General features: G+C 38.0%; 1 protein-coding gene across 5 annotated transcripts in view; it reads right to left on the minus strand.

Moving 5' to 3' along the window:
- The window catches only part of SEMA5A (semaphorin 5A), a 305,622-nt gene that overhangs the window by 15,514 nt on the left and 264,355 nt on the right, over window positions 1-25,753 (minus strand). For all 5 annotated transcript variants that reach the window (XM_062569790.1, XM_062569794.1, XM_062569792.1 and 2 more), the window contains exons 17-19: window positions 25,425-25,650; window positions 12,707-12,925; window positions 2,080-2,250 (exon numbers count right to left, since the gene is read on the minus strand). In XM_062569790.1, coding sequence (XP_062425774.1) covers window positions 2,080-2,250; window positions 12,707-12,925; window positions 25,425-25,650 — 616 coding nt within the window. The remainder of the gene's footprint in view (window positions 1-2,079; window positions 2,251-12,706; window positions 12,926-25,424; window positions 25,651-25,753) is intronic.

Raw genomic sequence — 25,753 nt, forward strand, 5'->3', positions numbered from 1 at the left:
TAGTGCAGCAATTCCATTCATATTAATGTGACTTTCTTCAGATAAAGAAAGAACTCTCACAAATATACAGTGATATAGTGAAGATACAGGTTAGTAACTACTTTTAAGTGCATACTTGTACTTTCAGCTGCCATTATCCCTCCGTATGGTCAAAAAGTCCTTGATATAAGGATTCTGCAAATTTTAGCCTTTTTGCAATTTTGTTTTTGAAAAAAAAGTACTATTTCAAATGCCAAGAAATCTCTTTTCTTTCCATAACTTAATAAACCTTATAAATAATTTCTATTTTTGCATATGCATTTCCATGTTACTTGGCAGCTTCTAGATCCCAAGTATCACTGATACTCCGTTCTTATATTGAACATCTCATTTAAACAGCAAATGTCACCAATGGTACTTCCAAATCTGCAGTAGCAGTGATCACTGGCCACATGATCCTCACCATAGTTAAAAGACTCTGCAAGGATGTAGGAATTTATCCAGAATTGACAATATGTAGCACTGGGGTCATTTTTGTCCCCTACCAATGTGAAATAAGAGCAGTGAAGCAGCTTCTGCACATGAAGCAAGGGCTTCATTCTCACAGCTAGTTGTAAGACATGTTGCTTCAAAAACGTACAGCAAATTTTCAGTAAGACTGAAACATAAATAAAACACCATAGACATGTAAGAAATATTTTTCACTATGAAATTCTAATGCTTTACAAAAGTATTCACCTTCTTGAAACAAAATGAAATCAGCCTCCTCACCTGCTCCAAAACTTGGTTAACAACTGTGTCAAAATAAGCTGAAGAATTACTTATAAATTTTTGCAAACTGCCATTTCTAGAAAAATGCTGATAGAAAATAAATGCACAAGAGAAACAGCTATAATACTAGCATAATGCACATTCCAGTTTTGACCTTTAAATATGCCTTAAGGACACCAAAACAGCTATACAACTTCCACACAAAAATATACAGTATTTCTTCTGAAAAATCAAACCATCAACGGACTTCTATTTTCCTTCTTTAAACCCAGTTCAGAGTGTTATACTTGTTTTAATTTTGACAAAGTAAGTACTTTTATTCTGCTGCAAGACTTGCAATGCCTAGAAAAGGAAATCAAGTAAAATTGTAGTTCTGCACAGGTAATAGATCCATAAATTCATACTAATCGAGCTTGTGCTTTCCTGTGCATGACCTCACCATATGAGCAGAAAACTTCTGCCATGAAGTTTAGCAACCCTCCGTGAAGCAAGCATAATGTGATTAACAGAGCTGCTTATAGGCATTTCCTTTTACTGTTGCCTGTAACTCACAGATCAGCAATAAATGAAAGCAAACTTTCCCAGTGTCTTTTCACTCATGGTTCCACCTTGTTTGTTTGTTGTTATTCTCTGCTTCTGACTTTAATTTCACAAAAAAAATGTATGGTTCCTTTAATACTTGTCAAAAGGTAGAGTCAAAGTTATAGAAAAAGTCATGATCCATACTATATAACTAGCAAGAGAGCTGAGATATTTCATTTACCAAGAATTTTACAGGCATTTAGAAGATGTATTATCTGCTTTTTAACACCTGAATAGCATATTTTGCAAAGATCTTTTCAGTTTGCTCTGTTTTATATGAAAACAAGGCTTAAACAAAGGTTGATACAAGACAATATACACCTGGCTGTGCGATACTCAATGTTGAATAAGCAACTTCAGCAATTTGCTCACTGTGGATGTTCAATGTTATAATAAAAGTACTCCTTTGTGATATTGTTATTAAAAGTCTCCTAGACCTTTTGATGCACCACTTCAAGTATTAAATCATTTTAGTTTATAGAGACCTGGAAACTAGTTACTTAAATTTTACTTCTTGTGAAATTTTTAAGGGAGAGTTGGGGATGAGGTGGTGTCCAGTAGGCTATGTTCTGCTCTTACTGAATTCCTTGTGAATGTAGCATATAAGGCCTTAGTGTGCATTTAATAAAGGAGAGGGAAAATCTGCTCCTAAACAATAGACCAAGGGGGAAAAATACGTTGCATAACTGTAAATGCCTCATTCTGTGGTATACAAAGACTAAAGCTGTATTGGTTGATTTGTCATACCTGGACATGGTTGTGTGTTGCACAGTGCTTCTTCAGTATGGAGTCCAAGGCAAATATCTCCTCCATACGCTGGAGCGGGATTTGTGCAAGAGCGAGTTCTCATGTAATGCCCTCCTCCACAAGTTGCTGAGCACTTTGACCAAGATGACCAACAAGACCAGGCTCCATCAACTGGAAAGACACAAAATGTCATATTGCTGCAAGCTGATGTGTAGAAAGATGACATATATAATCCAGTCTGCCTTTCCCATATTCTGTGGATATAACTCATAGCCTACAGAAATTACAGAGCATTTTTAAATCCCACCTAACAGAGGTCCATGAATTGAATCACAAGTAAATTTACATCTTTATAAAGCCAGTGGTATACTGGGAAGTCTAATAATGTTACTCATCCATATAATATACCTTCAGAGGAACAGTATTATAGTTTCAATGTCCAAAAATATTTTCTCTTTTTTCTCCTCCTTTATGAGGAAATGTAATACCAAAGCTTATTTAGCAGAAGTGGAATAAGTCTAAAGTAAAATTTCAGTCATAAAATAAAATTTAACCTAATAATATATAAAGAGAAGCTGAAGAAATTTGATTTTATTTTCAAAGTCTGGGTGGGACTGCCTTGGTTCTACAGTCCATTTCACTGATCCATAAAAGTTGTAGGGTTTGATAGGCCAATACAATGTTACAATCTTAACTCATCCCTAGTTAGAGCAGAATGATGCCCATTCACAAAAAGCAATAGAAAAATGACCAAAAGGAGTTGCCATTCTAAACTTCAAATACAGCTTGTTGAAGAAATTCCAAGTTTTTTTTTTTTTTTCACTAGTATTTACTGCTTCATGTAAGCTAAACTCTTTTGCAGTTGTGGTTAGAGTTTTCACAAAATTCCTCTGAAACTTAGGCTAGGTTTTATGGGAGTCCTATTTGTCAAACAGCTTTTGATACTTGGCCAACAGGTAGGCTTCTAAGGAGAGTTTGCCACATTGCCTGCACCTGACTGGCTCCTTCGCAGCATCTTAGAGCTACTGCTGCGGAATGTATTTCTGGTATTTAAGGCCACACTGCAGCCCATCTGCCAAAGGCTTCCTTTATGTAGCCACAGGATAAAGTCAGATTTACTTCTCCTAGATACAGAATTCCCCCTTCAAAGACTCTCAGTAATTTCATTTTCTTTCATTTTAAAAAAATGATTTTCAAAATATTCAAATCCTACAGAAAAACAATCTCTTTTCAAATCTCTATTTAAAGTGGTATCACTTGCTCTCTTAATATTTAAATTAAAAAGTGATTTGCCATGTCCACGATTTATTAAAAACAATACGGAGTATGCAATTAGACTGACACTGGCAGATTAGACACCCCCCCCCCCCAAAAAAAATAATTTATTACTCAACGGTTTTTCTTGTTTGTTTGTTTGTTTTAACTACATAGCCCCAAATTGATCACAATCACAATTCTTGGCTTTTTTCCTCCTATAAGTCACATCAGCCATGTGTATTTTACAATGCAAAACAGAAACTCCTTATTGCCTAGTCTTAAAAAATAGGAAGGAAATACGCATTCGCTGTACACAATTTTACCAGTGCTCTCATTTAAGACATTCCTCATGAGACTTTACTTCAAGATCCATTGAAACAACTGATTGCCATTGAAATCTCTGAAACATACATAAAGCATTCCTTAATGACTCAATTTTATCCTTTCTGTTCTACTAACCAAACAACATTTCAGGGATTAAAAGTTTCTACCATTTTTGAAAAGCTATTCCATATTTATCTCTTAAAAAAAAAAAAAAAAAAAAAAAAAAAAAAAAAAAGGAGATTGTGAATCTGGAAAAAAAAGATAACTTTCAAAGAAAGTGTCCATGCAGTATTTGCACTAAAATTCTCTCAGAGAGAGGCTTTGTAAAACATTAACAAATATTCATTTTGTTTTCGTAGCGCTGTATATCACAAATACACCCGGTGAGTCAAGTAGAATAATTTCTATGCAAAGATTGTAATTGCTAGAAAATGAGCTAGGAGAAGGTGATTATTTTGATATTGAAATCTATATGTGCATTTATGCATGTAATTTCAGATATAGACATCCTCATATTCCCCTGTGCAAATCAAACAGGTAACTCATTGACGCATAACTAAGGTTATTAGTTAACTAATCCTGAAAGTGAAGTAGTTGAATATATGACATTTTATTTTCTATAGATATTATCCTATAAATCAAGAAACCATAAAGTTTGCATCCTTGTCAAGAATATTAACTGTAATAACTGTAAGAAGTAATATATCTGGCTTCTGAAAAGCCTGACTGGACAGATAGGATTGGGGAACTTAGTGCTATATTCAAAGGTTCTAATTTTAAACAAATTGTTTCCATTACTGAGGAATTAAATTATTGCTACATTTTTCTAGGATATATTCATTTAAAACCCAGTCAAATCATCTAGCTATTCAGATACATAAGTTTTACTTCATCCATGATAGATAATACTGCAATGAATAAGGGAACTGTACAGTGTCTGACTTGTTTCCTTATTCACATAGCCACTGGAAACAAATATCATGGCTGTTTGCCTGAGAAGACTCTGTTAATGTAGTATTACAGAAGCTCATATCTAAGAAAGTTGGAGGTTATTTATCTTCAGTGCAGGTAAAACATACTGTGTAATTATATAATATCTTCAACATATGATATTTTTTATCCAGAATTTGCCTTCTTTTTCCTTTTATTTGTAATGATGTCAAATAAAAGTAGAAGCTGTTATCTAGCTATTCATTTCATGAGATATCAGATCGTTACCTTCCTTTTTCTTCTTTTTTTCTTTTTTTCGTTTTTTTAAGACACCCTACCAGCTCAAACAAATAATCAGAAGCATTTCTCTCATAGTGTATAGAAACCTTCATAAATTAGAACGACAGCCTAAGACTGCCTACACAGAAGATAATGCGTCTTGTTCATTTTAATAGAGATAGGGACCTCCAACACTTTCTGCTTATTTAAAAATGGACTTATTTTTAATGGTAAGGATTACAAATGTGCACACATTTCATATGGACATCTGCCTTCTATCTACAGGTAACCAAGAACACAGAGAACTAAAATTCCTGATATCACATAACGTTCCACAACTACAGGTATCACAGCTACACCATAAACCTTTGGATGTAAAGGGAGAAGTGGTTCAGTGAGGAAGATGGGACAGGACAGATATAATGTCATAAAAAAAAATGTTAGACTCGATCATAGCTGAGCTACATGGTAGAGAGATAACTGTAAGATAATCAGAGTGGATATTTGCTGCTTGAGTTTTTGTAAGATCTAAATAAATCTCTATGGTGCCTTTCATCTTTCTTTAATGTTGCTTAGCAACATAGCACCATCTGTTTTGTTTTTTGTTTTTTCCCTCCTTTTGTCCTAGACTCCTTAATGTTTTTTCTACTTCCTAGAAGAAAAATAAAGAGCAGCATGAAGAGCTGCAGCCACTACACTTTTTTACATAATAGTTTTGTCAAGCTGTTGAACAAAAGAAAGTAGCTAAAGCAGTTCCACAATGAAAGATCACAGAATCACAGAAAGGGTAAGATTGGAAGGGACCTCTGGAGATCATCCAGTTCAACCTCCCTGATCAGCAGGGTCACCTAGAGCATGTTAGACAGGGTTGCATCCAGGTGGGCCTTGAAGATCTCCAGAGAAGGAGACTCCACAACCTCTCTGCGCAACGTGGTCCAGTGCTCTGTCACTCTCACAGTGAAGAAATTCCCCCTCACAGTCTTTAAGTTCTCTGGCAATTCCTGAGGCGAGTCCCTTTTGGAAGAAGGCCTCTTCAGCAAGCAGGCTGCTCTCAAACAATGTTTTTTCCTTTAGAGTGTCTTTCTAAGCAAGTTAATTTTTGTCTGCTTGCTGTTATCCAAGTTAATAAATATTTAGCCACATGAATGAAAAAAAAGAAAAATCATGAGGAGGAGAATGTTCTGGGAGACACAGCGTAGAGGAACATGATCTCCTGGGGACATGATAAAACATCCACAATACTGGAGAAATTCCAAGAGGCTTTTAATTTAACTGGATACCCTGATACACTCTTTGGGTTTTACAAGAAGGTAGAAGGAAATATGAGCAGACATACTGCTTTCATGAAAGCACAGACAAGACATAAGACTGAAGGCTTTTTCATATACTGTCCCGTCTCATTTCAAATGTGAACATCCAATAAAAAAATCTTTTTTTTTTTAGTATGTACCTTTAGGTTTATAACTTTTCATATTCATCTTTTTGAAAGTGTAGCAAAAGAATATAAATAACCCTGAGATAGTTCAGAGTCTTTTCTATTTGCAAGAAAGTATACAAATAGAGGGGCAGTAGTCTTTTATATTTCCAGTGGATCAATAAAAGTAAAATCTAGGGGCATTGGATGTTGGGCAGCATACATATGTAATGCAGTGTGGCTGCCTTCCAGGCACCCTGAGATCATCCCATTCCACATCCCTTAGCCTACTACTCTTTTTTGTTCCTGTGGGATACTGATACATATTTTTCACTGTGGGAAAGAACAATTTTTACATCCAGGTTTGAAAGTTTTGTCTCTGTAATGCTACAGTTAAATTTTATTCATAAAAGCAATGCTGGATGTAAAGTTAATTCAATGCAGCACAGAAAAACAGAAGGCAAACTAATGCTTCTAACAAAATTAGACGGCTCAGACTAGAGTTAAGTCTGTAACAGAGGCACCTAACTTAGCTGGAGTCAAAAGAGAGCAGCAGCCACTTCCAAGGGGCAGTTCAGCTCTGTCTTCACTGGCTACACAAGAAGCCTAAGAAAGATCAATGCCTGGGAAGCGACAGACTTCAAGAGCCTGAGAGACAAGCCTTTTTGCCACTGGAGTAGTTTTTTTCCTCCTGATTTAGGAAATTACTGCAGGATAAGTTTTGTTTATTTCTTTAAATATAATCCTGTTTCTTCATGGCCAATTATGACTGCAAAGAAAAAAAATGGAAGAAAAAACAGTAACAATAATACAGAAAAAAATCAGCAAGTGATAACTGGCTTCAGGAGCTGCACAAATAACTTAGTCTTTCAGAGTTTTGTGATATCTGAAACTCTCTTTATTAACACATTTATCAGTATCTGGATGTCTGCAGCTAACTTGCTGGGGTTTTTTCAGCCAAAATGTCATAAACAAAACAAACTAAAACTATTTCAACAAAAATTTGCAACTAGTGAAAGCCTTAAATGAAATTTCAAAATTTAAAATCAGAGGTAGAACCTGTCCTATTCCTCTGACCCACCAGTATGCTCCCAATTAAGGTATTAAGCAAGTGGCTTTATGTGTGAAAGAATAAAGAAAGCAATAAGAAACAAGAGAAAACAAAATCTAAGAAAAAGCTGTCTTTTGATGTAATTATAACTGAAGAGATTTGTAATATTGTAAACCAGGGCAGAACTCCTTTGATTTGGTTATTAATATTTTCAGGTAAACAAGTCTTTCAGTTACTAAGTTGTTTTTTTTTCTTAAGTTGACAGAATTTACCATTCTCTTTCATTAAGCAATTTACCATTCTCTTTCATTGAACAATACTTTGCTTCATCATATATTTCTTATCATAGTGGAAATATCCCACAAGCCCCAAATTTACTCACTATTCAGTTGAAAAGACAAAAAAAACCCTTAATATAGCTCATTACAGATTCCTTTCTTTTCATTTTGACCACATACTAGTAATTGAAACAAAAAAGCAACATCAAGGAATGCTCACAAGTCTTCACCTTCGTTACTGAGACTGTTCAGTATTTGCCAGCCCAACTCCTTTCACCGCATTTCTGAATCATAACCAAAAGTGTCGAGGCATAGGGCCAAAACATTACCTGCTAGTGCAAGACAGCAATGCATGTGCAATTCATTCTTTTTACAGTGAATTGTACCTAGTGGTTTAGTTTGTTTGAAAACAATACCTATTTGTCATTAATCTGAAAAAGATTGTATTCCAAATTTTAAGCCATACCTTAATAGTTGAAAAAGTAAAGTATGCATTTCTGCTAAAACTAGAATATAAGCAATTATAAGGGTAAAATTCCCCAAAACTTATTTTCCTGGTAGATATAGTAACATTTGGTGTTTCTGATTCCTTTTGCTTTGCAAAGTTTCACTGATCTTATCAAAGAATGTAGCAAGAAGTAAGACATCTTCTAAAATTATTGCAGGATCCCTCTTTTTAGAGAGGGACTGTTGTCTAGCAGATTGAAATAGGAGCTGACAATCCTATGTTTTCTATGGCATTAAGTCAATCTGTCTTTGGCCCTAGATAACTTCCCTGTACTTTGTTCGAAACATTTCTAAGCAGAGGTGGTGGGGCAAGAATATGCATCCAGCTTCATAGTAACATCTGTCCCAGCAAAAGCCCTTTTGCTGGCACAGAGACCAGCTGGCACAGAACAGCATATCCATACTACCAAATTCACCTACCCTTTGAAGCAGTTGGCCCCATGGAGACCAACTGCTGGAAACAGGCCTTGCCTTACTCTAACTGTCAAACTACTTCTGCAGATTATTTGGGAGAGTGCTAGTTAGGCCCAGCCAAAACTGTAGGAGGGATCATTCTAAAACTTGTTCAGTGTAGACAAATCATATTCCCAGGTCTGGGTATAATTTCTGAGAAGTTTCTGACACCATTCAATTTATAATTACTTATTCAGCCTTCAAATATAATGAGAGAAAAGTAATCTGTTCAGTGACTCCTAACAACCCACATTTCAATGGATCATTTACTTTGCTAAGAGTAGGAAAATTATATTCTTTCTCCCCCTCCTAGGCTGAAGAAAGATTTAATAGTAGCTGCCAAACACAGGTTCTAGATGGCTTCAGTATTTTTTATAAGTTATAGTATCCTGCAGTACTTATACTTATTTCACAATAAGGTATTGGCTATTAATACATTAATTTAAAACTAAGCTGCAAGATGCTTAACCAGACGAGAGTCTGGTACACTTGGTGATTGCTAACCTGGCTTTTTCATTGTGTCAATCCTTCAGAGCAGGAGGTTTCTGCCAAATGGCACCGAGCCCAACTTAAATGATTGAGACGCATAAAGCCCTATTGACTTTCAGCAGGACTTGAGAACTGTTGAACATATTTCTCCAGCGCTCATCTTCTTCACTAAGTTAAATCATATGGGCTTGATCCTGTCTGTTAACAGATGTAGCATCGCACATACAGGCATTCAGTAGAACAGGGAGACAAGCAGAACCTGAGCCTGCATTAACAGGAACGCTTCTTTATAGTTGCCATCTCACTCCCTCCTTCCAACCTGAATAATTCCTAAAGGCTAAAGGCTGGACCGGGCTGTAACAAAATAGTTCTATACAAGCAGGGAGCATGTGAATCTATGTTTATCTCAAGGGGGCTCAGATCTATCTTAAAAGGCATGAAGTTCTTTATTGCATTTTTATTTCTAGTACTACAGTCAGTACATTAGGGTCCAGGTCAGATCAAAAATTCCTCACATTCCTTACCCTAACCCTGTCTATACCTTGTTTAATTGCACAGGCAAGAATTAAATGTGCACAATCCTTGTTTTTATATCTATGCCCACAGTGGCAAGAAGGGCCTGAAATATTTATTCCTACTTGGTCACTACATATCTGCGCTGTGTGAAGAAGGTATGGTCAATAGCATGATGAGATCTGTCCCTAGACCAACCTCTCCCATAAATGTCTGCTTTGTACTCTGTCCTTGCTTTGTTTTATCTTGCACATTTATTAAAGCACAGAGTAAGGACGCATCAGTCCAGAGAAAACAGGCTTGAAACTGAATTTTACTGAACTTGGTCTCACTCTAAAACGTGCAAGGGCTGTACAATTAAAGCCTAAAACAGGCATTTTAGAAACTCACTTAGAAAGCCAGAATAAGAATGACTTTATATATCTGTCCTGAATAAAAGCTCCTGGGAAATGAAACCTAGTCACCTAGCAGAGTGGTTCATGAGAAGGTTGCAAAATGATTCGTCCACTCATGGTTTCTTTTTCTGGCTGCTCTCCCCCTGCCCTTGCTATGGGGTTTGCCAAGTTTGCATATGTAAACCTGGACCAAAAAAAAAAAGCTCTTTACCCATGTCTTTACTTCTTAGTGAGGTCTTACGCAGAACTATAGATGCAGGGATCTATCTCAGACTGTCAACAAGACATGAATTTCAACTAACAAATCTCCATTTCTATCCACTCACTTAACTTTCTATGACTTTCTTTACAAAAGAAAAGATTTCAATGTCATTAGTATACTTCTCCAATAAAAACTTACTCCTTTTCTGCACTTTTATGTTGAATTTCTGAATAAACCTTATCCAGAATCATTTTTTTACTCTCCTATGTCTTAAAAAAAATAATAAATCAGTTACTTCTGCCACTTTCAATGTTTTCCCTTTAGATTTATTTGAGATCTGACTTGGGCCCTTATATTTCACTTTAATTACTGGCAATTGTAGATCTGTGACTGAAGATCTTTGTTATTCCTTGCAGGCTATCATACATCTATGTGTGATATAGGCTATCATACATCTAACTACTTCAGGCAAGCTGCACAGCTTTATTCAAATCAAATTTTCATTAAAAAGAAACTTGTTTCTTAAGAAAGAGCTACACCTACCCCTGCTTGATTCAAAAAATCCATCACACCCTGTTCTAACCAATCTTGAAAAATATTTTCAGTCACCTGAAAAGGGCATTATTTCAATACAGAGCACAACTTCAAGTTCTATCTTACAATTTTGTGCTTTTAGTTTAGGGTGTTGGCTCATTCAGACAACATGAGTCTCTATATTAAACTTTTGCATACTAACTGTGTCCTTTACTAGTTTCCTTCAGAAAAATGTAACACTGTACTAGTTGCAGAGATACCTAACAAAAATATCACTTCTGAAAACCTTTTAACTTATTTTAACTAAAAGAAATCCAACACAGTATTTGATTTAAATATCAATAGCAAGTGAGAAACAACATATCAGGACCCATTTTAGAGATGTAGTTACAGCATGTAGAGAACACGGTCACTCTCTACTTATCAAAACATATTATTTAGTGCAATTCAAGCAGCAAATATTCTTTTGAAGGAAATACATCCTCCTGAAAGGGAAACCCTGTCTTCCAGACAGATCTACATCTTGGTTTCTGATGTAGAAAAAAGATAGCAGTTGTCAAAGGGCTCACAAAGCTTAGAGAATGCACTGCAATGATAAGTTTGGGCAAAATACTTATACTAAAAAAATCAGTTTAAACTCCTAATCATATAGATATGTGTATATGTGTTTGTATATTTACTATACTAAGCCTTCAGGTTCACATTACAATACCACAAGCTCAGTCTTCAATACTAAGATACACAGCACTGTTAATATACTCACAATTAATACCATTAAAGATGTATGAAAGCCTATTTCTATACTATTTATTGATACAGGAAAGTAATGAGTCTTTCAGTCATTATTTTCATTTTCTTTGTAGTTCCCAATGACTTTCTGTATCTTGAATTCTCCCCTGGTATTCCAATTGCATTTTCTTTTCCTCATGTGTTCTTTGTAAAAAAGATATAAAGGTGAAGGATACAAAGTATTCTGCAAAGTTCAAAGCCTTTGAACTTGCCTGTTTTAGGAAGGGCGAGAGGTGCCTAGAACCATGATTTTTTTCCAAATGCCTAAGATACAGCAATGATTTATAACACAAAGTAGTTTCTTGAAAACATGTATTTCACTTGTTTTTTTTTTGTAGAATCATAAAACAACTGTTAGTGAGGGAGAAGCTCATGATTCCAAGAAAAACCTTTACTACAGCCTACTTGAGATACCAGCTATTTTGGTATTCTGTCCTGTACCTTATTTGCTAGTGGCTCTATACTCACAAGCTAGCATGAATTTAATTCAGCAACCTGAGCAACCACTGTGATGACAATGATATTTTGAGTTTAAAGAATGACTAGACCAGTGTTCTTATATTTTTTCTTTTCCCTCTTATAGGCTTATTTCTTAAAAGTTATATTTTTACTGAAATAAGTAAAAATATAAATGAAATAAGACATAGCTATGCTTTTGTTGCTGTTGACAAACTGATTGACATCACTTCGGCATCTTGCCCAAATTCAATTACTTTATAAATGTAACTGGCTGGCACGACAGGATTCCAGTGACTATGAACATGTTACTGAGCAAACTTATGACAATCCCTCTTGCTAGAGGCCATATCACGTGATTTCTTGAAAAAGCAACAAAAGATGTTTCCGTGTGATATTTATCCTTAATCATTCATGTCTGAGATGAATACTAACCTTAAAGATATTTCTACAACATAAAATATAACAGGTTTCACTACTATAGGTAATTACCGTGACTGTGTTTCCTAATATAGCAAATAATCATTGAAATTTCTCTGTTGTCTCTTGGCATGTTCAGCTGAACTAGGCTAGCTTGTTTCCTTGGAAATAAAAAAGGCCAGCAAAAACAGTTACTTGAGCTGTAGTTTCTTTAAAACAAACAAGTAAACAAACAGAAAATAAACCAAGCAACCAAGCAAATAAAACTACTGTAACATCCAGCCTTGAAAATAAGTCCTATTATTTTCTCCTTCTCCTATTTCAGTTGATTCTTACCTGGACAAGGCAAAATGTTGCATTCTTGGTACTCCAGAGACGGGCCGAGGCAAGGAAGTCCCCCATACTTGGGCTCAGGATTGCTGCAGACCCGTTTGCGATTCCGTATACCTCTACTGCAGTCACGGCTGCACTGTGACCACGGAGACCATGGTGACCAGGCACCATTAATAGTATGAGCAGAGTATCGTCCAGAACGCAAGAAATCTCCTGACAATCCTAATAAAATAATGATTGAGAAAACAATACTGAATTAAAATAGTATTCCCCCCCCCAACTCACACACATGAAAACCAATCTTTTCCTCTTCAGATTTACTCTTAGGCTTTTAATAGTAATAAGACAAGGAGGATCATATCTTTTAATTCCACAATCCAAACCTTGGTTCATCTCAAGAATCTCTCCTGTAATGGCAGATTTGCCGTTTATTCAAGACATTCGAGGCAGATTTGCCTCCTTCATTCAAGTTCTACAGCTGCATTGGAATTAATAATAAATGAACTTTAGTCAATTTATGCCACCTAAGCATGATAAAAATTACCCCGCTCTTGCCCAGTAATTTTCATCAGCAGATCTCCAGATACATTACATAGGTATTACTGCCTCCGGTTTAAAGAGTAAGAAGAAACAGCCACAGAAAATACCACTGAGCTGCCCGTGGTCACTCATTGAGCCCGTGACAGATGCAGAACCCTGCAGTGCTCTATCCACCTGGTCATCCTGCCTCCACTAGCACTTGTTGTGCTCAGAGGTTGGTAAGTCTCCTAGAAAGGAATGAACTGTATTTGTCATAACCATATTCAGACTTTAGACAGCATACAGCAATAACCCCACAATGTGTAGGGAGACTGCCCTTTTGTGAAGAACACTGCTTTCTCAGTTTAAAATACATTTTTTTTCTACTGAGCCAAAATATTTTAAACTGTGTATAAACTATAAAAATTAAGCTTTCTAAGAAACATGGGTTAGTATACTTCCTGGTGAAAATGACCATCTGGGATATGAAACACTCTTTCTAAGCAAGTTTAACACCGAGAAAAGGCGTCAGATTAAACAGAGACTGAAGCCCACTATTTATCACCAGAAAGAATCTTGTTCAGAGCATATGACCAATGTGCCTTGATGTAGCTCCAGATTAGGGTCTTCTAATGATCTACAGTTAAGCTAAGAACCTTGGTTATTCTCAAGCTTTGTCCTATAGTGAACCAGACATCCTCAACTATATATAGCCCAACTCTAGTTTTGAGCTGCAGCATTACCTCTACACTTCTGTGACACTACCAGCATTTCCTGCTGCTGCCAGAGCAGTTCACCAGGGTTATCATCACTTGAAATTCTGCAACAGACGAATCACTAACTGCTGGTTTTGCTCTAAGCATGTATTTAGTTGTATTGAGAAAAGGTTCCATGAATGGTACTTAAAGCAGCAGAGGACATGCCTGTCTGCCTATGCTAGGGCTTCAGTACTGCAAATATAAGGACAGATGAATCATATCACCAACAGTGGAGAAATACTGAGGACTGGTTTTAGATTAAACTGTAGAACAAACTTTTGCTTTGAAGACTTTGATTTATGTTCTACCCACAAGCACAGGCACTGTCAAACAGAGCTAAAGAAACGGAAGATATACTGAACCATATACTGAAAATAGCTACAGGTAATACTGCGAAGATACTGCCCAACAGGAGGCCTGGATTCAAGTCAATACCAGCACAAATACTCTGGATAAATAGAAGGGCAGGGGCCCCTCATTTGTGGTGTCCAGTAGGGAAAAAACTAAGCCGTATTTCTGCCAATGCTTATGGAATTAGTAATATTGTTTAAGTTCTACTAACTACATTCATAATCATCCTGAAGTAGATGAGTCCTTGGATATTTTTATTCAGCACTTGATAAAAACTGGCAATATTGTAATGATAGTGCAGTGACACAAAAATACTTTGTAATAAGAAACTATGGGCATTAATGAGATATCAGCGCAAGAGTAACATTAAAATGACTAAAAACAGGAAAGACCTTTCAGTTGATATGGTGGGTAACTATCTTCCTTCTGCTGAACTAGACTCTACTGCACAGAGATATTATAAGCAGCATTTCAAGAAATATGACACAGATTCAAAACAGGACATTCAAAACAGGACAGAGTGAAGAGAAATAGTCTGAGAATTATGAATACAGATCTAAGCCTTTTTTTTTTTTTTTTTTTTTTTTTTTTTTTTGCAAGTTTGTGTAGTTTTGGTCACAAAATGCCCAGTTTACATACGCAGTGAGATGTGACACCAATTTTTTTTTTTTTTTTTTAATATCAGAATTTCAAATAATTGTATTTTAGCTACGAAATTAACAGCAGTGAATACACAAACTAATTCTTAATCAGACCAGCTTGCCAGGCCTTCTCTGGATGAAACACTGTAGCATTCATCACTTTATACCAATATTATAATGTTCTGAAGACACTTCGGCAGGATAGAAGTATTTTTCAGCGCTAAGGAAAATGTGTAACCTTATTTGTCATAATTATATTAGATTTCTTGCAATATAAAGCAGGGGGTAGGGATAGAAGGGAAGAATCTTCTACGGGAAACCTCCGAGGTATTTTAGCTCCAAAACGAGAACATTTTATTAAATCTCTTCAGTGTGTATTTTGGTCAGCAGTAAGGGTTCCTGTGTGTTTTCTTCTTTCTAAGACATTAAAAATTTATTACAGGGAGCAGCCTTTCCATAGTTTTTCAGCCATTTATAGAGTGTTCACAGAGGGAGTTTTAAAACTTTCTCTTTGGACAGAAACTGTAAATCATTAAAAATATCAAGAGCAATTTGCATTCTGGATATATAATGCCACATTTAAGTAAAATGAAATGGAAAGAAAAAGGTAGAAATGTAATACTGTTAACCCTCGTCAACTTTTAACGGGATTCTTATGAAAAGTAAACATGATCTATTTTCTCTATTAAAGAGGAGATTCTGCAGACCATTCAAGAATGTATTCCTACTGCTCCTGCATGCCGTTAGTTTCCATACCCAAAATCTCTACCTAGAGGCAATCAATCACCTTTGCTGACTGTATTCGGAAGTTACCTACAACCTCTTGTAAAAGGGGAGCACTGTGAACAGATGGATTCTAGATCTATTTTCCAGATTACTCTGAAGATCTTTCCTGAGCATTATAACAATTTTTGCTGGGCCCATGAGGATGTGCGGAGAGCAACTAAGTCTGTGGCCTTCTGCTCAGGTACACTAAGGAAAAGTAATAAAGATTACTATTTTCAGAAGACAACACGGCACAGAATGGCTACTTCACCTCTCTGAACACAGAACTCTAAATAGCCCCTTTGGCCATGCTAAAACTCACTGTAGGTAACTATCCCATCACTGCAGAGTCTTTGCACTTCTATAAAAACTATCTCCCTCACGGATATAGCAAAAAAGGTGTGACCTGAATAAAGTGCTCAGATATAGACACAACAGCAGACACAATATGAAAGAGATGCTAGCATTACTAGATAATAAGTCAAAGAGGGAAGACTATATAATTGAAAATTAAAGTCACAAGATAGCACTCTGTAACAAGCCCCTTTAGTTTCAGGACCTTGTGCTTCTGAGGCATTTTCACTGCATCACAAACAATTCAGACGATGCAGTCTCCTTTAAGTTAAAGTTGATCAATTTGCTATATAGATAACATTTAGTAAAGTCAAGGATCTAATAAGTTTTTAATACTAAAATATCGATACATTCACATGGTATTTGGAAATAACAATATAGGGTATGAATCTTCAGTGTGAACTTGCCTGGCATAACACCAACACGAGGGCTATTCATTAAACCATGTGCCAATGTACATACATATGTAAAAACAAAAATACATATTTAGGCATATGCATATATTGTAAATACATACTTCTATGTGTACACATACATATATTTAGAGCAAGGACTCGTGCTCTAATTAGTTCACATATGCTGAGCTCTTGTAACTGTCCATGCAAAGTCGCCAAGCCTGTTGTGCATGTTAACTCCTTTCTTTCATTGGTCAACTGCTGCATAGTAGTTTGTTAAGATATGGAAAAGGGGCCACCTCTCATTAGAGTCCTTCACTTAAGAAGATCTATTTATTAATTGAGGTGGCAAAGGTCATACCAAATTGATCTAAGTTACATTGCTGAATGTTTTCAAGAAAAGTTGCTTCAGAAAGTAGGATGCAAACAGAGGTGGCTATCCAGAACCAAGCCATATCTGAAATAAAGCTAACATCAGATTGGATAAGCTATAAATAAAAAAAGCATTGGAATCCTTCAGATAAAACAGTATGAAACTATAAAAAGAACTCCTACTTTTCCTATGAAATTGTCGTATTCTTACTGGCCATTTCGCACATTTGTTTGAGATTGTAGAGGTCCCACACCCCCCCTCTGAGAACATAAAATGAATTGTGCCACTCAAGAGAGAATAACCACAAGCCTTCCGTATTTTTCTGTGCATTGCCCCCAAGCTCAAAATATCTGACCAGCAGAGAATTCATGGGACAGTGCCCTCAGCATGGTAATGGCAAAGGTCTGGTGGCTAAAAGTACCACCTAAACTCTCCTTACCAAAACCTCATCTAAAGAAATACCAGTAAAATCTGAAAAGAAGTAAGTTATAGCAACCTGAGTGAATTAGGTAAGTATTTATCTTGGGAAAAACATTCATAAGAGCTGTGAATCCAAACTAGACTCAAGCTTTATGTTCATTTGAACATTTTAAATTAAATGATTCTCATAAAGTCTACAGCCAAGTTGAAGGCCTGTGAATGGCTATAATGTATGATAAATGCTTTTAGTTTACTAACAAGCTTAACTTTAGTCGTTTAGAAATGGTACTCAATTTATTAATTGCTCTACTCTTAGGCTAGAAAAAGGAATGTAACTACTTAATTCCAGTAGAATTTTAAACAGGCAGTTGCTTCCCTAAAGCAAAACTTAGAACAAGTGAAAACAAGTAGTGCAAAAATTCAGTAAAACGATCACATGGATTTTATGCTCAAAAGAACCATCAGCTTCTAAGACAGGAGGATACAGAAGATATGAAAAGACATTTAAATGAAAGATTTTACTCTCATTTCAAGTGCTTACACGTCCTTCAGTGTGGACAAAATTACAAAGAAATTAGCATAGCTTCACTGTCAACCTCCCTTTTCTGGTGTTTAGCAATAGTGAGTATGATTAATGGACAAAGTTTGTCTAACTAAGCTACATAACTCTGATCTAAACTGATATAACAATTTCTAAACTATTTTGTAATATTTCGTTGGTTAAATCTTTTAATTCCGCTACAAAATAATCTTGTTTGGAAATGTTAATGTGAAAGCCACCTGCACTGAAAAGTACAGGAGAAAAATCTGCCTTTGAAACAATAAGACTTGACTGACCCGATTCTTCCCCAAAAATTGCAACATTCTCTGATGATTTCTATTTTTGACACTTACTAAAAAACACCCCTTATGTGTCTTAATTTGCTTTAAAAGCTAAACTGCTAATAAAGCTCTTACAATAATTCTTTGGTCCAGTCTCTAGCCAAGGAATACAGCCCCAAATAAGAGAGAGGTAGCAATGACACCTGACTAATTATATTGCTTGACAGATTTATGTCTTATGTCCTCCTCCTCAAACATAACAAAATTCAATTAAACAATCTGTCTAGGTTTGTGACTCTGAGGAAAAGATATTCTGGAGCCAAAATTTAAGCATCCTAAATCATTTCTAAATGACAGCATAAAATACTGTTTAACGCAGCAGGAAATAGGATAAGCAAAGATTATTTTCTGAAGATATTTTGCAAGTATTTGACAGTGTCACTGAAGTAAAAAGTAAGATTTTACACTATAAAATCTATGCATATTATCACAAAATCACAGAATGGTTGAGGTTGGAAGGGACCTCTGCAGTCATCTAGTGCTCAAGCAGGGTCACCCAAAGTATGTTAGACGTGACTGTGTCCAGGCGGGATTTGAATATCTCCAGAAAAGGAGACCCCACAGCCTTTCTGGGCAACCTGTTCCAGTGCTCTGTCACTCTCACAGTAAAGAAGTATTTCCTGAGATTCAGGTGGAACTTCCTGTCTTGCAGTTTGTGCCTGTTGCCTCGTGCCCTGTTGCTTGGCAACACTGAGAAGGGTCCAGCCTCATCCTCTTGACATCCTTCGTTAAGATAGTGACGGACACTGATAAGATCCTCTCTTGATCTTCTCTTCCCCAGGCTAAACAGACACAGCTCTTGCAGCTTTCCCTCCCTAACAGAGATGCTCCAGTCCTCTTATCATCTTTGTAGCCCTATGCTGGACTCTTTCCAGTAGCTCCATGCCTCTCTTGTACTGGGGAGACGCAAACTGGACACAGTACTCAAGATAAGGCCTCACCAGGGCTGAGTAGACGGGCAGAATCACCTCCCCCAACCTGCTGGTAACACTCTTCTTAATGCACCCCCGGACACCATTGGCCTTCCTGGCCACAAGGGCACATTGCTGGATCATGGTCAACCTGTTGTGCACCAGCACTCCCAGGTCCTTCTCTGCAGAATTGCTCTCCACAAGGTCAACCTCCAGCCTGTACTGGTGCATGGAGTTATTCCTCCCTAGGTGTGGGACTCTGCACTTGCCCTTGTTGAACCTCATGAGGTTCCTCTCTGCACATCTCTCCAGCTTCTCCAGGTCTCTCTGAATGGCAGCACAGCCCTCTGGTGTATCAGCCACTCCTCCCAGCTTGGTATCATCAGCAGACTTGCTGACAAGGCACTCTGTCCCCTCATCCAGTCACTGATGAAGAAGCTGAACACAGTACTGACCCCTGGGCAACTCCACTAGCCACAGGCCTCCAACTGGACTCTGAGCCACTGAGCACAACTTTCTGAGCTCTGCCTTTCAGCCAGTACTCAAGCCACCTCACTGACCACACATCTAACCCACACTTCCTGAGCTTGCCTAGGAGGATGTTAGGGGAGACAGTGTCAAAAGCCTTGTTGAAGTCAAGGTACACACAGTACACACATCCACTGCTCTTCCCTCATCTACCCAGCCAGTCATTCCATCAGAGAAGGCTCTCAGATTGGTTAAGCGGGATTTCCCCTTGGTAAATTCACTCTAACTACTCCTGATCACCTTCTTTTCCTCCATATGCTTGGAGATGACATCCAGAATGAGCTGTTCCATCACCTTTCCAGGGATGGAAGCGAGGCTGATTGGCCTGTAGTTTCCTGGATCCTCCTTCTTGCCCCTTTTGGAGACTGGAGTGACTTTGGCTTTCTTCCAGTCCTCAGGCACCTCTCCAGTTCTCCATGACATTTCAAAAACAATGGAGAGAGGCCTAGCAACAACATCCGCCAGCTCCCTCAGTACTCGTGGGTGCATCCTGTCAGGACTCATGGATTTGTGGACATCAGGTTTACCTAAAAAATCTCTAACCTGATCCTCCTCGACCAAAGGAAAGTCTTTCTTTCTCCAGACTTGCTCTCTCATCTCCAGATGCTCCTGAGGGCAGCCCTCTGGATTGAAGACTGAAGCAAAGAAGGCATTCAGTAACTCTGCCTTCTCTGTATCCTTCATCACCAGGGTCCCCACCCCATTCAGCAGTGGGCCCACATTTTCCCTAGTCTTCCGCTTGCTACCAATGTATTTGAAGAAGCCCTTCTTGTTGTCCTTGATATCCCGCACCAGATTTAATTCCAAATGGGCCTTAACCTTCCTCATCACATCCCTGCAGTTTCTGATCACATTCTTATATTCCTTCCAAGTGGCCTGTCCCTTCTTCCACATTCTGTGTACTTTCCTCCTCTATTAGAGTTTTGCCAGGAGCTCCTTCCTCATCCGTGCAGGTCTCCTGCCCCCTTTGCCGGACTTCTTTCTCCTTGGTGTGCACTGCTCTTGAGCTTGGAGGAAGTGATGCTTCAATACTAGCCAGCTTTCTTGGACCACCCTTTCCTTCTAGAGCCTTAACCCATGAGATTCCTCGAAGCAGGTCCCTGAAGAGGCCAAAGTTCACTCTCCTGAAGTCCAGGGTTGCAATCCTGCTTGTTGGCTTGCTTCCTCCATGCAGGATCTTAACTCCATCATCTCATGGTCACTGCAGCCAAGGCTGCCCACAACCTTCACATCTTCAATCAGTTCTTCTTTGTTGGTTAGTACAAGGTCCAGCAGGACACCCCTCCTCATTGGCTGCTCCATCACCTATGTCAAAAAGTTATCCGCAATGCTCTGCAGGAGCCTCCTGGACCATTTGTGCCTAGCTGTGTTGTCCTTCCAGTAGATATCAGGGTGGTTGAAGTCCCCCATGAGAACCAGGGCCTGTGATTGTGAGGCTGCTTCTAGCTGTCTGTAGAAGGCCTCATCGACTTCGAATTATAGAATCATAGAATCAGTAAGTTTGGAAAGGACCTCTGGAGATCATCTAGTCCAACCTCCCTGCTCAGCAGGGTCACCTAGAGTGTGTTAGACAGGGTTGTATCCAGGCGGGCTTTGATTTTCTCCAGAGAAGGAGACTCCACAACTTCTCTGGGCAACCTATTCCAGTGCTCCATCACTCTCACAGTGAAGAAATTCCCCCTCAGGTTCAGACTTCCTCTTCCAAATTAGTGGCCTATAGTAGACATCCACAACAGTGTCCCCCGTGTTAGCCTGCCCTTTGATTCTCAGCCACAAGTTCCCAGCTTGCTCTTCATCCACCCTAGGCAGAGCTTGACACATTCCAGCTGCTCTCTCACATAAAGAGTAACTCCACCACCTCGCCTTGCTGGCCAAGACTATTTACTGAAAAGCACATAGTCATCCATGACAGCACTCCAGTCATGTGAGCTACCCCACCATGTCTCTGTAACTGCAATGAGCTCATGGCTCTGTGACTGCACACAGATCTCCAGTTCCTCCTGTTTATTCCCCATGCTGAGTGCATTGGTGTACAGGCATTTCAGAGAGGTAGGCATATAGATTTTCCCCGAGGGCTGCAACAGGATCCCCCACAGCCATGTCTCACACATGCATCCCTGGCTGCATGCACCCGCTGGAGGCCTCCCAACTTGAGCCGTGTTTTGTTGACTACCCTGTCTTTATAACTCTCCCCTTCCCACGTCCTCCCTACCTTAAAGCCCTCTTTACCAGGCTGGCCAACCTGTTGGCAAAGACACATACACCTCATTTAGTAAGGTGGATCCCATATCTCCCCATCAGTTGCTGATCCTCACACAGGGTCCAATGATCATAGACCAAAACCCTGCTGCCAACATCAGCGGTGCAGCCAGCTGTTAACTTGTGAAAATCTCCTATCCTTCCCCATCATTGGCAGGATTGAGAAGAAGATCACCTGGGCTCCCAGACCCTTGACCACCATCCCCAGAGCTCCAAAATCCTGTTTATTATGAAAGGACAAACATTAACGCAATGTAAATATGACATATTTAAAAAGATGACAGTGTGCAGAGGGAAGATTCCCAAGTTATCATGAGGACTCTATCTTTTCTGTGTTTATTCAATCCCAAAGTTCCACTGAAGAGTTTTTATTTGTCAAATTCAAGTTTTTCATCAAATTCATTTTTAACTTTAACAATTAATTTTGTTCTTATCTCAAGCTAACACCACTTAGCTTCAGTAAGCCAGTACAAGAGATAATATCTCAACATGTACTCCTCCTGACTGCAGGATATTGTAGATTATCAGCACCTGTTTTATTCTCAGCTAAATTCTGAATGTGCTACAGATTTCCTGTGGGTAACATTAGGCTTTAATCAATCTGTTCACAGTAGACTATGTCCACTAAACTAGAACTTAAGACAAAATTACATCTCACCTTTAAAAATAATTATTGTTTTACGTTAGGTATAGTGACCTTTAAAAATAATTATTGTTTTACGTTAGGTATAGTGAAAGTAGTAACAAATTGGATATCTTAAATTCTGGTTTCCAGGCGTGTTTTTCTATGTCCTTTGAAGAAATCATTTTCTCTGATTTTATTCTCTCTCTCTCTCTCTCTCTCTTAAATAAAAGGTATGTGCAGCGGGGAGTCTTTAAGACAGAAAAATCAGGCAACCGTAAACCATATGAAATTTTTATCCTTGGATGAAATGCTCATATTTCCAATATGATTCATAGTGTTTCCATATAAAAAAATCCTACAGCATGTAAATTAGTATGTTTAGCATAGATATTTTATATGCTTCATAAGCACACATGAAATTCTACATTGATGTAATTTCTAGACTGTTTGTACTTGACTGTAAGGACATTCACATTAAATTGTGCAAGTCTACAAAATCTCTCTCCATTTATTTCAAACGCCTGTCCCTTCTCCATCTGAGCACTACACAAAAACTCAGATGCAGACAGAAAAAAAGGGATTTTTTCTTTCCTCTTAGTCAAACTGGTCAGACAACCAGGAATACAGTGTGCAAATGCTACTGTTTTGTTGACGAAGAACATCGTTTCCAGTAGAAGCCTTACTATATTCAGCAGTCCAATGCTTTTTGGCAAGTTCTATCTCTAGGCTCACAATCCACAAAAAGTTTGGTTTGCTACTCTCTGACAGTGAAACGTGATTCCATTTAAAACAGAATGACTGTGGTTGCACAGTGGGAGATTATGGGAAGTAAGAAAATTACTAACAAATACCTCTCTTCTGCAGAGAACAGATCTGATCTTCGCAGAAGACGTTGTTAATGAGGTATGCCAAATACTCTGTAATAGGATTAATCTTTCAATAAAAGAAAAATTGCCACAGTTCAACATGAAGATAATGAAAAGAATGTTTCATGGTATCCAGGCTCTGGTGAGGTAGAAGTTATGACGTTTCCTTGCTGTCTTTCCAGAAATCATGAAGGTCTGTGCCAAAGTGCATAGTTTCCCATTCTATGAGAGCCTTCTGTTCTTAAAGCTACAGCTACCCTGCATCATTCTCACACATGTGATTTCTTCTCACGAAATTAAGGAGCAGTGGAGGCCTAGTGTGTGTACCTAAACCCAGACTTGGAAGCAGGGAAGTGCTCCTAGGTCCTATAGTTCAGGGGTAGTCAATAAGTTTCATCATATTGGCCAACCGAAATAGTGCATGCTCTGATTATTTCACTCTATAATGTTCTGACATCCATAATCAGAAAACATCTAAGAAAACAGGCTCAAAATAAAACATGGCTAAAGGAGACAAGACTGTTACTTCTTTATCCAAAAGCATATTGGCTAATACAGCCACTTGAAACATTAGAGAGCCAGGTTCGATTCTTTCCTTTGCCATCTGGCATTTGTACCCACATCTCTTGCACCAAAGAGAGGATGTTTGGTGCTTGCCTTTCCTTGTAGTCATTAAAGTAGTTTCATTATTCATGGAATAATTAAAGACTCACTAGCCAATGAAAAAGTCAAAGAATGAGCACAAATTTACGACACAAGTAGGAAGGCACTCATTAGGAAGAATGAGCAGATGTGTTCTAGTTCCCGCCCTGCTGACAATTCAATATAAAATATTTAAATATTTAGTAGTACTGAGATTAGTCAGCAAAGATCCTCCCAGATGAACAGCCAAATTACTAAGCCACAGAGCCATTCTCATATCTTTGTCTAATGATTAATTATTTCCAAAGGAAGCAAAACAGCAGCTTCACCAAGATGTAACAAATAAGCTACAACTCCAGAATGCTCAGGAATCTAGTGTTAAGAAAAACCTTCAAGCTAATCAGGCAAAGAATGCATGTGAATCCACACCTTTGTCTCGCACTCTGTCTGAATACAATATTTTATTGAACAAGGAGTAGGCACTATATTTTGGAAGAAAGGGCCAGCTTATGCACCGAATCCAGGAGAGGATTTATGCTCACGCCTTCAGAGCTGAGAAAGGTGTCTCCATGCTTAACTTCCTTGTAGTAATGTGAATTAAGATACGCTTGCTCTTGCACTAGTTTGTGGTACTAATTAGTCTAACCAACCCTCTAACTAGTGCATTGGCTTTAGCACATGCCATCCTTATGTGAGAACATGTCAGCCATCAGTTCCACTGTACATAACATCTCAATTCGTCTGTAGATCTCCTTCTAGTTGTTGTCATAAGTCTCCCAATTCTGTACTATCTGGCTAAAAAAATATATTCTTTCCCATTTAATCTCATGAAATTTTGTAAAAGTTTCATAAACATCTAAGTGCTTGAAGACCTGCACCACCACCCATAAGTCTGGTTTAGGACAACAAAGGTTGGTCATAAATCATCACTACTAAAGCAACATCTTTGCTAAATGCTAATTTAAATTTAATTTAGTACCTTACTGAGCAAATTACTTTACTGAGAATTATTAAGCAAAAAGTTCTACTCATTATCAATACTAAATATTTCAGCAAAATACTTATCAAATACCTTATAATTGCACAAACTCTCCCCCAGTAAAAAGTCGTCAGAATATAAGGAGATGACAGAATTCCTCAAGAGCTAGACCACCATGTCATTGCTTGTATATTAATTTAAAGAACGTAAAAATAATCTGGTAAATCTCACAGTGGTCTCAATTGAGACCAAGCCTGATTGGTCTCAATTACTAAGCTATGTCCTGAAGAAATGCAATCTAATTTCCCCATTGTGATCCCTACGCTCTCCTTTTCATTATCAGTTCTCTTACGCAAAACATCAGCCAGCAAAAGCTTCCAGCCTGTGCTGAAAATGGAACTACAGGCACCCTGCTAGCAAATGGCCTTGTTCAGCTGCTTCGTCTGTGCTTACCGTCTGTCGAACATCCACTGGTACCATCACTGGAACAGTAACGCATTTCAATCCTTTGCCTCCCCACCTCTAACAAATTTGGGTCAGGCAAGCGTGCTTTACAGGTGTATCGGAATCGTTGCTCATAGTGGCCACCATTGTCTGAAATATTAACTGGAGTCCAAGGTGTCCAAGGAGTTGTCTTTTTTAACTCTGGACAGGCATTGGTGTTACATGGCTGATACTCCTGAAAGAAAACGGCCAGAATGAATGCAAACATTTAAAATAACATCAAATAACATCAACAACAATATTAAACAACAACAACAACAACAACAGAAAACAACTAA

The sequence above is a fragment of the Rhea pennata genome, chromosome 2, assembly GCF_028389875.1.
Source record: "Rhea pennata isolate bPtePen1 chromosome 2, bPtePen1.pri, whole genome shotgun sequence".
NCBI lineage: Eukaryota > Metazoa > Chordata > Aves > Rheiformes > Rheidae > Rhea > Rhea pennata.